The sequence below is a fragment of the Martes martes genome (genome assembly GCF_963455335.1).
Source record: "Martes martes genome assembly, chromosome: 7".
Taxonomy (NCBI): Eukaryota; Metazoa; Chordata; class Mammalia; order Carnivora; family Mustelidae; genus Martes; species Martes martes.
Genome location: NC_137894.1, coordinates 5,727,136 through 5,742,481, shown reverse-complemented (window position 1 = coordinate 5,742,481; position 15,346 = coordinate 5,727,136). Strand labels below are relative to the sequence as shown.

Here is a 15,346-nt window from a genome sequence, read left to right as displayed (position 1 = left end):
AACCAGCTCCTAGTTTTGTTGATTTGTTCTATTGTTTTTTTAGTTTCTATTTCATTGATTTCTGCTCTGATCTTTATGATTTCTCTTCTCCTGCTGGGTTTAGGCTTTCTTTGTTGTTCTCTCTCCAGCTCCTTTAGGTGTAGGGTTAGGTTGTGTATTTGAGACCTTTCTTGTTTCTTGAGAAAGGCTTGCACTGCTATATATTTTCCTCTCAGGACTGCCTTTGTTGTGTCCCACAGATTTTGAACCGTTGTGTTTTCATTATCATTTGTTTCCATGAATTTTTTCAATTCTTCTTTAATTTCCTGGTTGACCCATTCATTTTTTAGAAGGATGCTGTTTAGTCTCCATGTATTTGCGTTCTTTCCAAATTTCCTCTTGTGATTGAGTTCGAGCTTCAGAGCATTGTGGTCTGAAAATATGCAGGGAATGATCTCGATCTTTTGGTACCGATTGAGACCTGATTTATGACCCAGGATGTGGTCTATTCTGGAGAATGTTCCATGTGCACTAGAGAAGAATGTATATTCTGTTGCTTTGGGATGGAATGTTCTGAATATATCTGTGATGTCCATCTGGTCCAGTGTGTCATTTAAGGCCTTTATTTCCTTGTTGATCTTTTGCTTAGATGATCTGTCCATTTGAGTGAGGGGAGTGTTAAAGTCCCCTGCTATTATTGTATTACTGTCGATGTATTTCTTTGATTTTGTTATTAATTGGTTTATATAGTTGGCTGCTCCCATGTTAGGGGCATAGATATTTAAGATTGTTAGATCTTCTTGTTGGACAGACCCTTTGAGTATGATATAGTGTCCTTCCTCATCTCTTATTATAGTCTTTGGCTTAAAATCTAATTGATCTGATATAAGGATTGCCACCCCAGCTTTCTTCTGATGTCCATTAGCATGGTACATTGTTTTCCACCCCCTCACTTTAAATCTGGAGGTGTCTTCGGGTCTAAAATGAGTTTCTTGTAGGCAGCATATTGATGGGTTTTGTTTTTTTATCCATTCTGATACCCTGTGTCTTTTGATTGGGGCATTTAGCCCATTAACATTCAGGGTAACTATTGAGAGATATGAATTTAGTGCCATTGTATTGCCTGTAAGGTGATTGTTACTGTATATTGTTTCTGTTTCTTTCTGATCTACTACTTTTAGGGTCTCTCTTTGCTTAGAGGACCCCTTTCAATATTTCCTGTAGAGCTGGTTTGGTGTTTGCAAATTCTTTCAGCTTTTGTTTGTCCTGGAAGCTCTTTATCTCTCCTTCTATTTTCAATGATAGCCTAGCCGGATATAGTATTCTTGGCTGCATGTTTTTCTCGTTTAGTGCTCTGAATATATCATGCCAGTTCTTTCTGGCCTGCCAGGTCTCTGTGGATAGGTCCGCTGCCAATCTAATGTTTTTACCCTTGTATGTTACAGACTTCTTTTCCCGGGCTGCTTTCAGGATTTTCTCTTTGTCGCTAAGACTTGTAAATTTTACTATCAGGTGACGAGGTGTGGACCTATTTTTATTGATTTTGAGGGGCGTTCTTAGCATCTCCTGGATTTTGATGTTTGTTCCCTTTGCCATATTAGGGAAATTCTCTCCAATAATTGTCTCCAATATACCTTCTGCTCCCCTCTCTCTTTCTTCTTCTTCTGGAATCCCAATTATTCTAATGTTGTGTCGTCTTATGGTGTCACTTATCTCTCGAATCCTCTCCTCGTGTTCCAGTAGTTGTTTGTCTCTCTTTTGCTCAGCTTCTTTATTCTCTGTCATTTGGTCTTCTATGTCACTAATTCTTTCTTCTGCCTCATTTATCCTGGCAGTGAGAGCTTCCACTTTTGATTGCACCTCATGAATAGCTTTTTTGATTTCAACTTGGTTAGCTTTTAGTTCTTTTATTTCTCCAGAAAGGGCTTTTATCTCTCCGGAGAGGGTTTCTCTAATATCTTCTATGCCTTTTTCGAGCCCGGCTAGAACCTTGAGAATTGTCATTCTGAACTCTAGATCTGTCATGCTACCTATGTCTGTATTGATTAGGTCTCCAGCCTTCGGTACGGCCTCTTGTTCTTTTTTTTGAGGTGAGTTTTTCCGCCTTGTCATTTTGTCCAGGTAGGATTTGCTTTCTCCTGCTGTGGAATTCCGCTGTTCTTGGTGACTGAAGTTGGTTTTGGATCCGTTTCTTGTTGATCTTCTGGGGGAGGGGCCTGTTGTAGTGATTCTCAAGTGTCCTTGCCGCAGGCGGAATTGCACCGCCCTTGCCAGGGGCCGGGCTAAGGAATCCGCTCGGGTTCGCTTTCGGGAGCTTTTGTTCCCTGAGCGCTTTCCGTAGAGTTCCGGAGGACGGGAATGAAGATGGCGGCCTCCCAGTCTCCGGCCCGGAGGAGCCGAGAGCTTGGGGTTCCGCTCCTCAGTGCGCTCTCAGAGCAAAGCGCCCAATAGCCCCGCCTCCCTGGCTTGCGGTCGCGCCTCGAGGAAAGCAGTCAATTGTTGGAGCTGGAGAAAAGCGCCCGGTCGCTTTTGTCTCCGTGGCCTCCGGCCGCGCTCCGAGCCCACCCAGCCTGCGACCGGCACAAGGTAACCCTGGGCTTAGAGCTCACTCCTCGGTTTTGTCGCTATAGCCGGCTTCCCCGCTCTAATACCTGCGAGCTCTGCGGCACTCAGACACCCCCAGTCCTTCTGTGACCCCGCGGGTCCTGGGGTTATGCTGACCCCGCCTGGGTTTCCCCCCAGTTTAGCCTCTGGAGCGATGTCTCCCAGCGGAGCCGACTTTTAAAAGTCCCGATTTTGTGCTCCGTCGCTCCGCCGCTTGCCGGGTGCCGGCCCCTCCCCCCGGGGTCTATCTTCCCATCGCTTTGGATTCACTTCTCCGCAGGTCCTACCTTTCAGAAAGTGATCGATTTTCTCTTTCTGGGATTGTTGCTCTTCTTCTCTTTGATTTCCCGTTGGATTTGTAGGTGTTCACAATGGTTAGATAAGCTATCTAGCTGATCTCCTGCTACCGATGTCGTCTCAGCCTGCTACTTCTCCGCCATCTTGACTCCTCCCCTCCTTTTTTTTTTTTTTTAAGATTTTTTTTTTTAAGTCATCTCTAAACCCAACTTGGGGCTTGAGCTCAAACCCAAGATCAAGAGTCACACATCCCGGGGGCGCCTGGGTGACTCAGTGGGTTAAAGCCTCTGCCTCCGGCTCAGGTCATGATCTCAGGGTCCTGAGATTGAGCCCCACATCGGGCTCTCTGCTCAGCTGGGAGCCTGCTTCTCCCCACCCCTCTCTCTCTCTCTCTCTGCCTGCCTCTCTGCCTACTTGTGATCTCTGTCTGTCAAATAAATAAATAAAATCTTAAAAAAAAAAAAAAAGAGTCGCATGTCCCACCAACTGATCCAGCCCTGCACCCTGGTTTTATTTTCTTCTAACATCGTTGGTTGTGGTATCAGGGTGACGCTGGTCTTGTATAATAAGTTGGAATATTCCCATTCTATTTTCTGGAAGAGTTTGTATAGAATTGGTATTATTTCTTCTTAAAATGTTTGATAGAGGTAACCAATAAAGCCATCTAGCTGTGGAATTTTCTTTGTGGAACTACAAATTCAATGTCTTGAGTGACAAAGGTTATCTCTTTCTTCTTAAGGAAACTTTTGTATATTATCTAAGTTAGTTACCTAAGGTATTGACTTAAAGTGGTTCATAATCCCATGTTATCCTTTCATTATCTGTAAAATGTGTTTTTTTAAAAAGCTAGATGTATGTATGTATGTATGTATTTTAGAGAAAGAAAGAGAGGGAGTGAGCAGGAGGAGAGGCAGAGAGAAAGAAACTCAAGCAGACTCCATGCTGAATGCAGAGACCAATGTGGGGCTTGAGCCCATGACTGAGATCATGACCTCAGCCAAATCCATACTGAGCCACCCAGGCACCCCTGTAAAATCTGTTTTGATGTCACCTTCTTCATTTCTGATATTGGTTTGTTTGTTTGATTGATTGATTTGAGATAGAGAGAGAGAGAGACAGAAAGAGAGACAGAGACAGCTGGTGGGGGAGGAGCAGAGAGAGAAGAAGGGAGAATCCCAAACTGACTCCCCATTGATTGCAGATGGGGGACTCTATCTCACAACCTTGAGATCATGACCTGAACCAAAATTGAGAGTCAGACACTCAACTGACTCCCATTTCTGATATTGGTAATTTGTATTTTCTCTTTTTTTCTTAATCAGCTTGGCTAGAGGTTTGTCAATTTGATTAATCTCATCAAAGAGCCAGCTTTTGGTTTCATTTCTTTTCTTCATTTTTTTTCTGTTTTCTATCTCACTGGTTTCCAATTTGATTATTATTTTCTTTCATCCACTTACTTCAGGTTTAAGTTTTTCCTTGTTTTCTAGTTTCTTAAGGTAGAAAGCTAGGTCATTGATTTGAGATCTTCTTTTCTGATATAGGCATTTAGTGCTATAAACTTACATCTAAGCACTGTTTTAGCTGCTTCCTTTATATATTTTTTAAAATTTTTTAATTTTTTAATAAACATATAATGTATTATTAGCCCCAGGGGTACAGGTCTGTGAATCGCCAGGTTTATACACTTCACAACACTCACGATAGCACATACCCTCCCCACTGTCCGTAACTCCACCACCCTCTCCCTACCCACCTACCCCTGGCCATCCTCAGTTTGTTTTGTGACATTAAGAGTCTCTTATGGTTTATCTCCCTCCCGAACCCATCTTGTTTCATTTATTCTTTTCCTACCTCCAAACCCCCCACATTGCATCTCCACTTCCTCATATCAGGGAGATCATATGATAGTGAACATGGATTAGAAGAACAAATATTGTGAAAATGTCTATGCTACCTAAAGCAATCTACACATTTAATGCAATCCCTATCAAAATCCCATCCATTTTTTTCAAAGAAATGGAACAAATAATCCTAAAATTTATATGGAACCAGAAAAGACCTCGAATAGCCAGAGGAATATTGAAAAAGAAAGCCAAAGTTGGTGGCATCACAATTCCAGACTTCAAGCTCTATTACAAAGCTGTCATCATCAAGACAGTATGGTACTGGCACAAAAACAGACATATAGATCAATGGAACAGAATAGAGAGCCCAGAAATGGACCTTTCTTTATATTTTGATGTTATTTTTAAAAATACTTCAAATTACTCCCCAATTTGCTTTTTGACATATTTTTTGAACAATGAATTATTTAGAAGTATATTATACTTCTAAATACTTCTATACTTCGGAATATCCAGATGTCTTTATTTTTGTGATTTCTAATTTAATTCCATTGTGATTAGAGAACATGCTTCATATAATTTGAAACCTTTTAAATTTATTAAGATTTGTTTTGTGCCCAAAATATGGTTTATCTTGTTAAGTGTTTTATGTGCACTTGAAAACAATGTGTATTCAGCTATTGTTGGTCAAGTTATTTAAGTCTCCTATATATTTACTGCTTTTCCTTCTATATCCTTACTATGTTCTTACTGGGTTTCTGTCTATTCTATCAGTTATTGGGAGAGGAGTGTTCAAATCTTTAAAATTACAGATTTATCAGGATCGCTGCCTGAGGTGGGAGGGCGGGGATGGTTAAAAAAAAAATTACAGGGGCACCTGGGTGGCTCAGTGGGTTAAAGCCTCTGCTTTCGGCTCAGGTCATGATCCCAGGGTCCTGGGATCAAGCCCCGCATCGGGCTCTCTGCTCAGCGGGGAGCCTGTTTCCTCCTCTCTCTCTCTCTCTGCCTGCCTCTCTGCCTACTTGTGATCTCTGTCAGGTAATAAATAAAATCTTAGAAAAAAAATTACAGGGACGCCTGGGTGGCTCAGTTGGTTAGGCAGCTGCCTTCGGCTCAGGTCATGATCCCAGCGTCCTGGGATCGAGTCCCACATCGGGCTCCTTGCTTGGCAGGGAGCCTGCTTCTCCCTCTGCCTCTGCCTATGCTCGCTCGCTCTCTCTCCCACTCTCTCTCTGACAAATAAATAAAATTAAAAAAAAAAAAAAATTACAGATTTATCTATTTCTGCTTTCACTTCTATGAGTCTTCCCTTCATGTATTTTGAAGCTCCGTTATTAGGTGTGTAAACATTCGGAATGTTAAGTCTCCTTGGTGAATTGACTATTTTATCATTATTCAGTGAATCTTTGAACCCTGGTAATATTTTTTGCTCTGAAATCTATTATGTCAGATATTAATACAGTCACCCCAGCTTTCTTTTCATTATTTTTACAAGATGTATCTTTTTCTATACTTTTAATATATTGGCATCTTTAAATTTAAAATGAATTTCTTTTTGACAGCATGTAGTTGGGTCTTACCCTCTTATACAGTTTTTGTACAATTACCTTTAATTAGGGTAATTAGGCCATTTATGTTTAATGTAATTATTGATGTGTTTGAATTTAAATCTATCGCTTTGCTATTTACTTTCTATTTGTCCCACTTTTTCCCTTTTTTTCTTCCTTTCCCCTCTTCTTCTGTCTTCTTTTAGATATGTTTTTAATGATTCTATTATATCCCCTTTGTTGGCTTCTTAGCTGTGCCTTTTCCTTATTGTAGGATATGATGGTTTGTTTTAGAGGAGACATTAAGTTGAGTCTTCCAGTTCACATAATGAAGATCAAACCACCCAAACCAGTTACAGGTTAGTATAACTCAACTAACTGCTCTCTTTCCTTCTGCCATTAATTTGTTGTTTTTTTTTCTTTTTCTTTTTTTTTTTTTTGCCTTTCTCCACATTTCCCATCTTTTCTACTTATTAGCAGCAATATCTAAATTACAAGTATAGTTCTGAAAGTAAAAAAAAATTTTAAGTCATAAGCTCTGGGATCTAAAGACAAAAAATATAGAAGTTACAAGGATACAGCTAACTAACAGAATTGGGAAATCTGGAAGGACAGACATCTAGCTGGAGTTTATTCATTTCTATATTTCTGTTTTCGTTCATTCATCAGTATCTGCTGAGTGCCAATAATGCACCAAGCACACAGATGAGAAAGACACACCTTCCTGTGCTCTAAAAGCTGCAGTTCTACCAAGGAAGAGTAAGAGGAAACCAGCATTGTACGTTATGATAAGTGCAACAATGGGGAACATCTAGGACCATGAAAATATAGAGGAAAGAGTGACAAACTCTGCCACAGAGCAGGCAAAGCCTTTATCAAAGGACGGGGCATTTGGGAAGGTTTTGAAGGATAAGTAGGAGTAGGTCATGAGGTGCAGAGGAGAAGTCCAGTATAGGCAGAGGATAGAGTATATCCTTTCAATACGTGCACATGACATAAAAGATATAAGAATATTCACTGCAACAGTATTTATAGACGCAAAAGACTAGTTAAATAAAATCTGGTCACACGCATCCAAAGGAATACTTCACAACCATTAAAAACAAAGAAGGAAATTTAAAAAGCCAAGAATATCTAGTTCGCTCTCATAAAAGAACATGATGATATGCTTTGCTCCATCAAGATTTATTATAAAGCGACAGTGATTAAGACAAGATAAAAAAAAATAGATGAATGAACTATCCTAGAGACCAGGACAGACTCAGGCATTAGTGGCCACTTGATATCTGAGGGGTGGCACTCCTGAGCTGTGGAGAAAGGATGGTCATTTCAGTAAATGGTGCTGCTTGTCCATATGGAAACAAAAGTGAGATGGGACTCCTGCCTCATGCCACACACAAAAATAAATTCCAGATGAATCACAGAAGTAAATAAGAAAGAGAAAACAATAGAGCTTTTAAATATTTTTAAAAGATTTTATTTATTTGAGAGAGAGAGAGAGAGATCGAGCAAGCCCGAGTAGGGGAAAAGGGAAGAGGGGGAGAAACAGATTGCCCGTGGAGCAGGGAGCCTGACGTGAGGCTCGATCCCATGACCCTGAGATCATGACCTGAGCTGAAGGCAGATATTTAACCAACTGAACCCCCAGCTGTCCCAACAATAAGGCTTTAAAAAATTAATATAAGACAACATCTTTATGACTTCTGGGTAGGGAAAGACTTTTTTAAAAAAAAATACACGAAACAAACACAAAAAGCACTTATAATAAAAGAAAAATTTGATAAATGTGGCTACTAAAATTAAGGACTTCCCGTCACCCTCAGACATCAGTAAAAGCATGAAAGAACAAGCCACATAGTGGGGGGAGATATTTGCAAGACACATAAAACTTATGAATGGTCCATATCAAGAGTATATACAGAATTCCTACAACTTATTAAGGAAAAGTGACAATCGAGTATAAAACAGGCAAGAGATTATTCCAATGGCCAATAAACATATGAACATATGTGCTTAACACCCTTAGTTATCAGGGAAACGCAAATGAAAACCATAACAAGCTACCAGTCCACACCCACCAGGATGGCAACGATGAAAAGAGGCTGATGGTACCAAGTTGGTAAGGATGTGAAATAACCATAACCAGACGTCATGCACGGTACCCATGAAAATCGGTACAATCACTTTGAGAAACAGTTTGGTATGATCTAGTAATGTTGATTATAATTTATACCGACGAGACCCAGCACTTACACTCCTAAGCAGCATGACTAACCGTTCCAGCTTGCCTGGGACTGAGGCGTTTCCTGGGGTGTGGGGCCTTCTGCGCGAACACTAGGGACTTCCTGAGCAAACCGGGGGGAAGTGGTCCCTCTCCTTCTAGGTGTATACCTGATAGGTTCACAAGTAAATGCCCCCCCCCGCCCGGCATTTACAGATGTGTACAAGAATGATAGCAGTGACGTGATTTTTCAGTACCCACCCATGTGGAACAACCGAAATGCCCATCAATGACAGAACAGATGAAACTGTCATATATTCATTCACTCAATGGGATACTGTCAATAAAAAGCAACAAACTATAGCCATCCGCCACAAAATGGCCAAATGCCACAAAGAGTATTAACCCAAAGAGGGAAGACTTAGAGTTAGCGCTGTATATAATCCCATTTGTGTATATAGTGCCAAATCAGGCCGAACAAAGCTATCGTGTTTAGATGCACGTTGAGACAGAAGTAAAATAAATCAAACGCGGTGCTTACACAGAAGCCGGGAGAGTGGCTGCCGCTCTTCCCCGGAGGCTGTGACTGGAGACAGGCCTTTGTGGAATTTCTAGGGATCACACATTGTCCCATCTCTGGACCTGAGTAGAGACAGATGTTTGCCTTGTAATAATTTATTAAGATATATATTTTTATGTTCTTTGCTGAATGTGTTATATTTCACATAAGAAAAATTTTCAGAGAATGGAAACAACAGCAACACCCCGGTGGCTCAGTCAAGCAGCTGCCTTCGGCTCAGTTCATGATCCCGGGGTCCTGGGATCGAGTCCCGCATGGGTTTCCTGCTCAGCGGGAAGCCTGCTTCTCCCTCTCTCTCGGTCAAATACATAAAGTCTTAAAAGAAAAAAAGGAAGAAGAAGAAGAAAAGAAAACAGGCAACAATGAGGAAGGTCTATAGTACTGATAGGACGAGATCTCCAAGCCACTGTGAGTGAAAAACACAAGAGTGCTCGTGCCTAAGAACAATTCTTAAACGTTAGCTGCATCAGACTCACCTGGAGAACTTGTGAGAACCCGGATGGCTGGGCCCCACCCACAGCGTTTCTGCTTCCGCCTGGGGTGGAGCCCGAGAATCTGCATTTCTAACAAGTTCTGTTGAGCCTGCGGGAGCCCTGCTGATCAGGGACCCCACTTCAGGGAACTGCTTGTGTACCGCACGCTGCCATTTGTTTATACAAAAGGGGTCTCCTTAATATATAAATGTATCAAATAACATGTTATATACCTTAAACTTACATGATGATATATGTCAAATTTATTGAACAACAATAAAAGAAATGGTAATGTACTATTCAAAACAAAACAAAACAAAACAAAAGGGGTCTCCTTGTAGCAATGAATGCAAAAAACCAGGGACAGCGGATGTCTCAGGGGAAGGGGAACTGGGGCACTATGGGGCCTCTTCGGCCCGCTCCAAAGAGAGCAGAGTTCTCAAAGCTGGGGTGGGCACCCAGAAAATCAATCACCCAGTTTTACTGAGGATTTAGGAACAGTTGAAAAAGAAGGAAATGAAAGGTTTCAGGGGAAGTCGAGTGGTAAGAAAAGTGATCGGCAGAGAGATTTTTTGAAGGAAGGCAGTGGGGTAGGTAAACTCGGGGCGGAACTGTCTGATTACGTGGGCCTTCAGCAGCAGCTCAGTAGTGACCATAACTGGCCGTGTGGGGGCCTTGCTGACCTGGGGACACAGCACCGGTGGTCTGAGGCCTCCCCTGCGGATCCAGCAACCCGGAAACAGGAAGTGGTCTGAGGCCTCCTCTGCGGATCCGGTAACCCGGAAACAGGAAGTGGCGGTGGGATGAGGCCGTAGGAGCAGGAGGAGGGAGCGCCCCTGCCCTTCGCCTGAGCTCCCTGAGCAGCCCGGGTAGGAAAGAGGCACGGAGAAGGTTGAACCCTGGGCTCCCACGTGGACTTCTGGGGATGAGGGATTCCACGGGAAACTGGGAAGCACCGAGGAAGGAGGGAAAATCAGGAAGGCGGAAGTCGCAGGGTTTGACCAATTCTGGAATCTTTTCAACCTAGGTACCACGTTTAAAAGCCCCCTGGAAATCTTTGCCAAGGTAGAGGACTACTACGGGCTGGGCTCGGGCCAGAACCACTTCATCAAGGACAGTCAGTGGGAGCAGCAGGCGGCCCTCTTCCACGCCTCATACCGGAAGGATCCGGACGCGGAGTGGGAGGAGGAGCCACTCAGGTGAGCGGGCCGGGGGCCCGGGAGCCCGCTGCTCCCCGGAGCCGTGGGGGCACACGCAGGAACGTGTGCCCAAGCCCGTGAATTCATCTGAGGTCTAAGAGCTCCTCCTGGTTTCGGGGATATTTTTCCAAGAATTTCAGCAGATGTTTTGAAAAAGTATGTGGAGATCGTTCAAATACTGTTAGAAGAGAGGCTGATCACGTGGATTTCAAAGAGGGGATAGACGCGTGTGCAGAAGAGTAGAGTTTAATTTACAATTTTGTGCGCATCCTCTCTTAAAAATTCTTTTTCCTAATTATCTTGACAACACAGAAGGGCCCGCAGACAGACATAGAAGTTTCACTATTCAGATTTTCTCAGTTTCCATCCAGTCTTTCTAAACGTCATATATTAATGTCTAGTTACTTAAATACCTTCCTCTGTAACCTCAGGCAGCAGGAACCCCCGGCTGTGATTGTAAAAATTGAGCCCAAGTCTTTGAACTTGGTAGAGCTGGTTTTAGGAACTAGCTCTCCTCACAGCTACGCTGGACCTCCGGAATGTTCTTGCTTCACCCGGGAAGCCTCACGTCTTGCTGTCAGGAGCATCTCGAATCTTCTCACTTGGGGACACAGACTCCTAGGCTTGCGCCCTCAGAGCAGCTACCGGAGACCTGAAACGGGACCCCTCAAGGTTCAGGGGTGCACTGCCTCGCTGGGTAGTTAGAGGAGTGTTGCAGGCTAGTTGTTAAACTATTCGCGCAGTCTGTAGTGGGAGTCTTTATACCACAAGAAGCTCTTGTAAATGCAAACTCTCTAAATCGAGAAATCGGCTTTTTTAAGAAGAGCAAATTTATCAGCACCCCCCCCCTTGTTGGATTACCTCCCAGCATGAGGGAGCCGAGTCTGATCACTAAGGGATCTTCCTCTAGGACAGAGAAAGTTCTGCTAGGTGCCGGGCACTGTTCCCAACCTGCGAGTGACTCCCGCAGCTCAGCCCGCCCCGCCCTCACCACCTTCCAAGGTCTGCAGCCACCAGGCCCAGCACAGAGAACGTGGAAGGTCCGTCCTAACCAGCCACGTCTGGTTTTAGCACCAAGACTGCCAGCATCTCTCCTGGCCAAGGAGTCTGCCGGGGCTCTGACTCGTGTCTCTTTTTCTCCCCAGCATGGCCTCGTTCCATTTCCTCCTTCCTAGCAGCATGATTGCAATGCCGGCAGAAGTCAAGAGCCCCTCGGGTAAATGAACATGGAGCAGGGGATTATCCTTGGCAGTGAGCGGCTGGAGGGAATGCTTCAGCAAACCCTGCACCCTGGGAGGGAGGGAGGCAGGAAGTAGGTCACTAGCCTCACAGCTGGAGCTTAACGGTTTCTGGCTGGATGCATGGTGCCCAGATTCCCTGATGACAGAGACTGGCATCGTCTCAGGGAGGGACCTGCCACAGAGGAGGGCATGAGCCCATAGCCCGCCGGGCTGCTTCTGGACATGAATTCATTTTGTATAAAAGGTTATTTAAAACACTGACAGCCAAGAGGACATGAATTATCTAGAAGACGTGAAAGCAGCCCAGGGGCAGTGTGACCATCCTCCCCACCCAGGAAGGTGACTTGGCCTTAGGTACAGCCCTCCCAGGGGTGCCCCCCACTCCCCAGGAGGCACGTCCTTCTGTTGCCTGCTGCCCATTAGAACAGACCACTTTTTATTGCAAACCGACTTCCTCTTAGGCAAACAGCTTCTGTACATACCAGAGGGTATCCAGGTTTCTTACATGATGCCCCCTCTCTCTTCTTTCCCAGGGGTAGCCTGTGTCCTTGGCATACACTGGCCTGGAAATCACAACTTCTTCCTCTATTCGCTTCACCGAACTCTGAAGGATAAAGTCGGTACTTTGAGATGGGGGTTCCCTAACCTCGGGGCTCTCGGAACCTGGCCTTCTCCAGCTTAGTTGAGGGCGCATGACTGATGTGTCACTTTAGGGGACCAGAGCTGTGCAGGCAAAGCAGGTGGCTCAGTGGCTGGGGTGTCAGTGACCGCAAGGCTCTGTCTCTGAACGGTCCGTTTCTTTCTTTCTTTTTTTTTTTTTTAAGATTTTATTTATTTATTTGACAGAGATCACAAGTAGGCAGAGAGAGAGGGAGGAGGAAGCAGGCTCCCCGCTGAGCAGAGAGCCCAATGCGGGGCTCGATCCCAGGACCCTAAGATCATGACCTAAGCTGAAGGCAGAGGCTTTAACCCACTGAGCCACCCAGGGGCCCCTGAACGGTCCCGTTTCTTAAAGAGAACAGGTCAACAGGACAAAACCTGGTCCAGTCCCCAGGACCCTTTTGGCAGCTCAGGTAAAGAGAGGCCTGGCGTCAGAGGCCAGATCCAGCCCCGGCCTGAATGTGTGCAAACTGCGTGCTGTCAGGCCAGCCACCGTGAGCCCCAGTCCCCTTTTTCCCATCTGAAACACAGAGCTAATTCACGATGCCATCCCTGCCCCCTGCTCGCCCTTGTCGTGAAGAGCCAAATCCAGAGGGTGTCCGGATGTGAAAGCTCTTTGCAACTGACAGGCACTTTGGAAACACGGTGGTTGTTTGGTTTATACAAACTCATGGTTGTCGAGCAAGTTCACCTCGGGGTGATTCCTTGAGCTGTTCACTTAGGTTATATTTCAGAATTATACAAGGATAGTGAAATGTGAAAATGGACAAAGGAAGAATCTCTCTCCTTCCAGCCCTCTCCCAGGGAGCGGGGCTTCCAATACCAACCTCTGTACCAACTGGCTAGGACCTGGGGCAGGTCGCTTACATCTCTGCCTCAGTTTCCTCATCTGAAATAGGGGTGCTAACAGAACTCACCTCACGGGACCCTTGTGAGAATTAACTGAAAGGAGGCACGGAAAGGGCTTACCACAGTGCTCAGCACCTCGTAAGCCCTCACTCAGTGTTAGCTGCGGGGGGACAGTAGCGTGACCCCTTCTTTTATCCTTAGGAGGGAGACAGCATTGCCGAGAGGTGAGCGAGAGGTGAGCCCAGACCACGGCTCCTGTCCACGTCCCAGACAGGCAGACTCATCTGGGTCTCGGGTTGTGCAGGTGGAGGTGCTGGGTGGGGGCGGAGGCTGGGGGACAGCCTAGCATGCGGTGTCCTCCCCGCAGACCCAGAGAGCGTGTGGCCCTGTGCTGCGCCCATTACAGTCTCCCAGCTCAGCTGTACCTGCACCTACCTAGCGCTGGCCTGCGAGGATGGCGTGCTCACGCTGTTGGACCTGGCTGAAGGTGAGCCCCCGTGTCTGCCTAACCCCTGGATGGGCCTCTGGGTAACGAGAGTCTGGGAGCGCTGGAATTCCTGTAGGCTCGGGGTCTTCTGTTAGTTACTCCATGTTCTTAAGTCACCTTGGGGAGCTAGTCCTGCCTTCCCCTCATTCACTCATTCAACAGACATTTATCGAACTTAATATGTGCGGACAATTCCCATTCCCTGTGCGTTTACTGAGTACCAGCTCCGTCCCCGCACCGGACCAGTGCCTGGAAGTCTGTCCATTTCCTCACTGTCACTCTCTGGGGAGGAAGTGTCTTCCGGCCCCGGGTGTGGCACCATGGCAGCCTCAGCCCTCTCCCCGTCTCCCCCAAGCTCTCAAAATAAGCAAGTCCTCCTTCCTGTCATTCTACCCCCTCCCTGGTCAGCGGGAACCTCACTGGTATGGAAACTAAGAGACCTCAAAGGGGGCCAGTGCAAGACCAGCAACTATTCTGGGTGGGCGGTAACTTGCTAGAGTCCTGGGTCCTGGGTCTAGCTCTGCAGGTGCAGAAAATCAGCGGTGCCTACATGCCCTAAGTTGATCAGGATGTAAGGGAGTGTCTCCCTTTAATTAATTAATTAATTTAAGAGAGAGTGGGGAGGAGGGGCAGAGGGAGATGGAGAGAGAGAGCCTCAGACTCCCCACCAAGCACAGAGTCCAACCTGGGGCTCCATCCCACCCATGAGATCATGACTGGAGCTGAAACCGAGAGTTGGACGCTTAACCGACTGAGCCACCCAGGCGCCCCGGGAGTGTCTCCCTCTTACCAGACTTTCTTAGATGGGATGACTGAATCACTGGTTTGCCCTTTTGTAATTGGATATGTGTTTCATTTGGGAGTAGGGGTCTCCCCGGCAGCACTCCGAGCCCATGCGTCAGTGAGAGTTCGGGATGGTGCCCTGGCTCGTGGCCATCTCAGGGAGGCTTCTGTCAAGCCAGTGAAGTGCCTTCCTCACTTGGCTTATTTCCATCTGAAGAATGCCATGGTTGTTTCCAATAGTGGGCACTCCGCCCACATGGTGGGAAGATGAACATGGCTCCAGGCCCTCTTGAACTTGAGTTACTGCACCCACAGCGTTCTTACAATAGCTAAAGATATGTCAAAGTCAAGGACGCCTGGGTGGCTCAGTCGGTTAAGCCTCTGCCTTTGGCTCAGGTCATGATCTCAGAGTCCTGGGATCAAGCCCCACATCGGGCTCTCTGCTCAGCGAGGAGCCTGCTTCCTCCTCTTTCTGCCTGCCTCTCTGCCTCCTTGTGATCTCTCTGTCAAATAAATAAATAGAATCTTTAAAAAAAAAAAAAAGGTATGTCAAAGGCAGAAGGGTGATACTAATGGCATGCT

The 15,346-nt window shown here is 45.6% G+C and overlaps 1 protein-coding gene across 1 annotated transcript in view; it reads left to right on the top strand.

Moving 5' to 3' along the window:
- Positions 1-15,346, top strand: part of WDR93 (WD repeat domain 93) — a gene marked incomplete at its 5' end in the record, with an annotated part of 48,282 nt that overhangs the window by 20,375 nt on the left and 12,561 nt on the right. Inside the window, 5 exons of the mRNA XM_080807660.1 lie at positions 6,546-6,630; positions 10,573-10,744; positions 11,890-11,960; positions 12,519-12,605; positions 13,862-13,981. Coding sequence (XP_080663786.1) covers positions 6,546-6,630; positions 10,573-10,744; positions 11,890-11,960; positions 12,519-12,605; positions 13,862-13,981 — 535 coding nt within the window. The remainder of the gene's footprint in view (positions 1-6,545; positions 6,631-10,572; positions 10,745-11,889; positions 11,961-12,518; positions 12,606-13,861; positions 13,982-15,346) is intronic.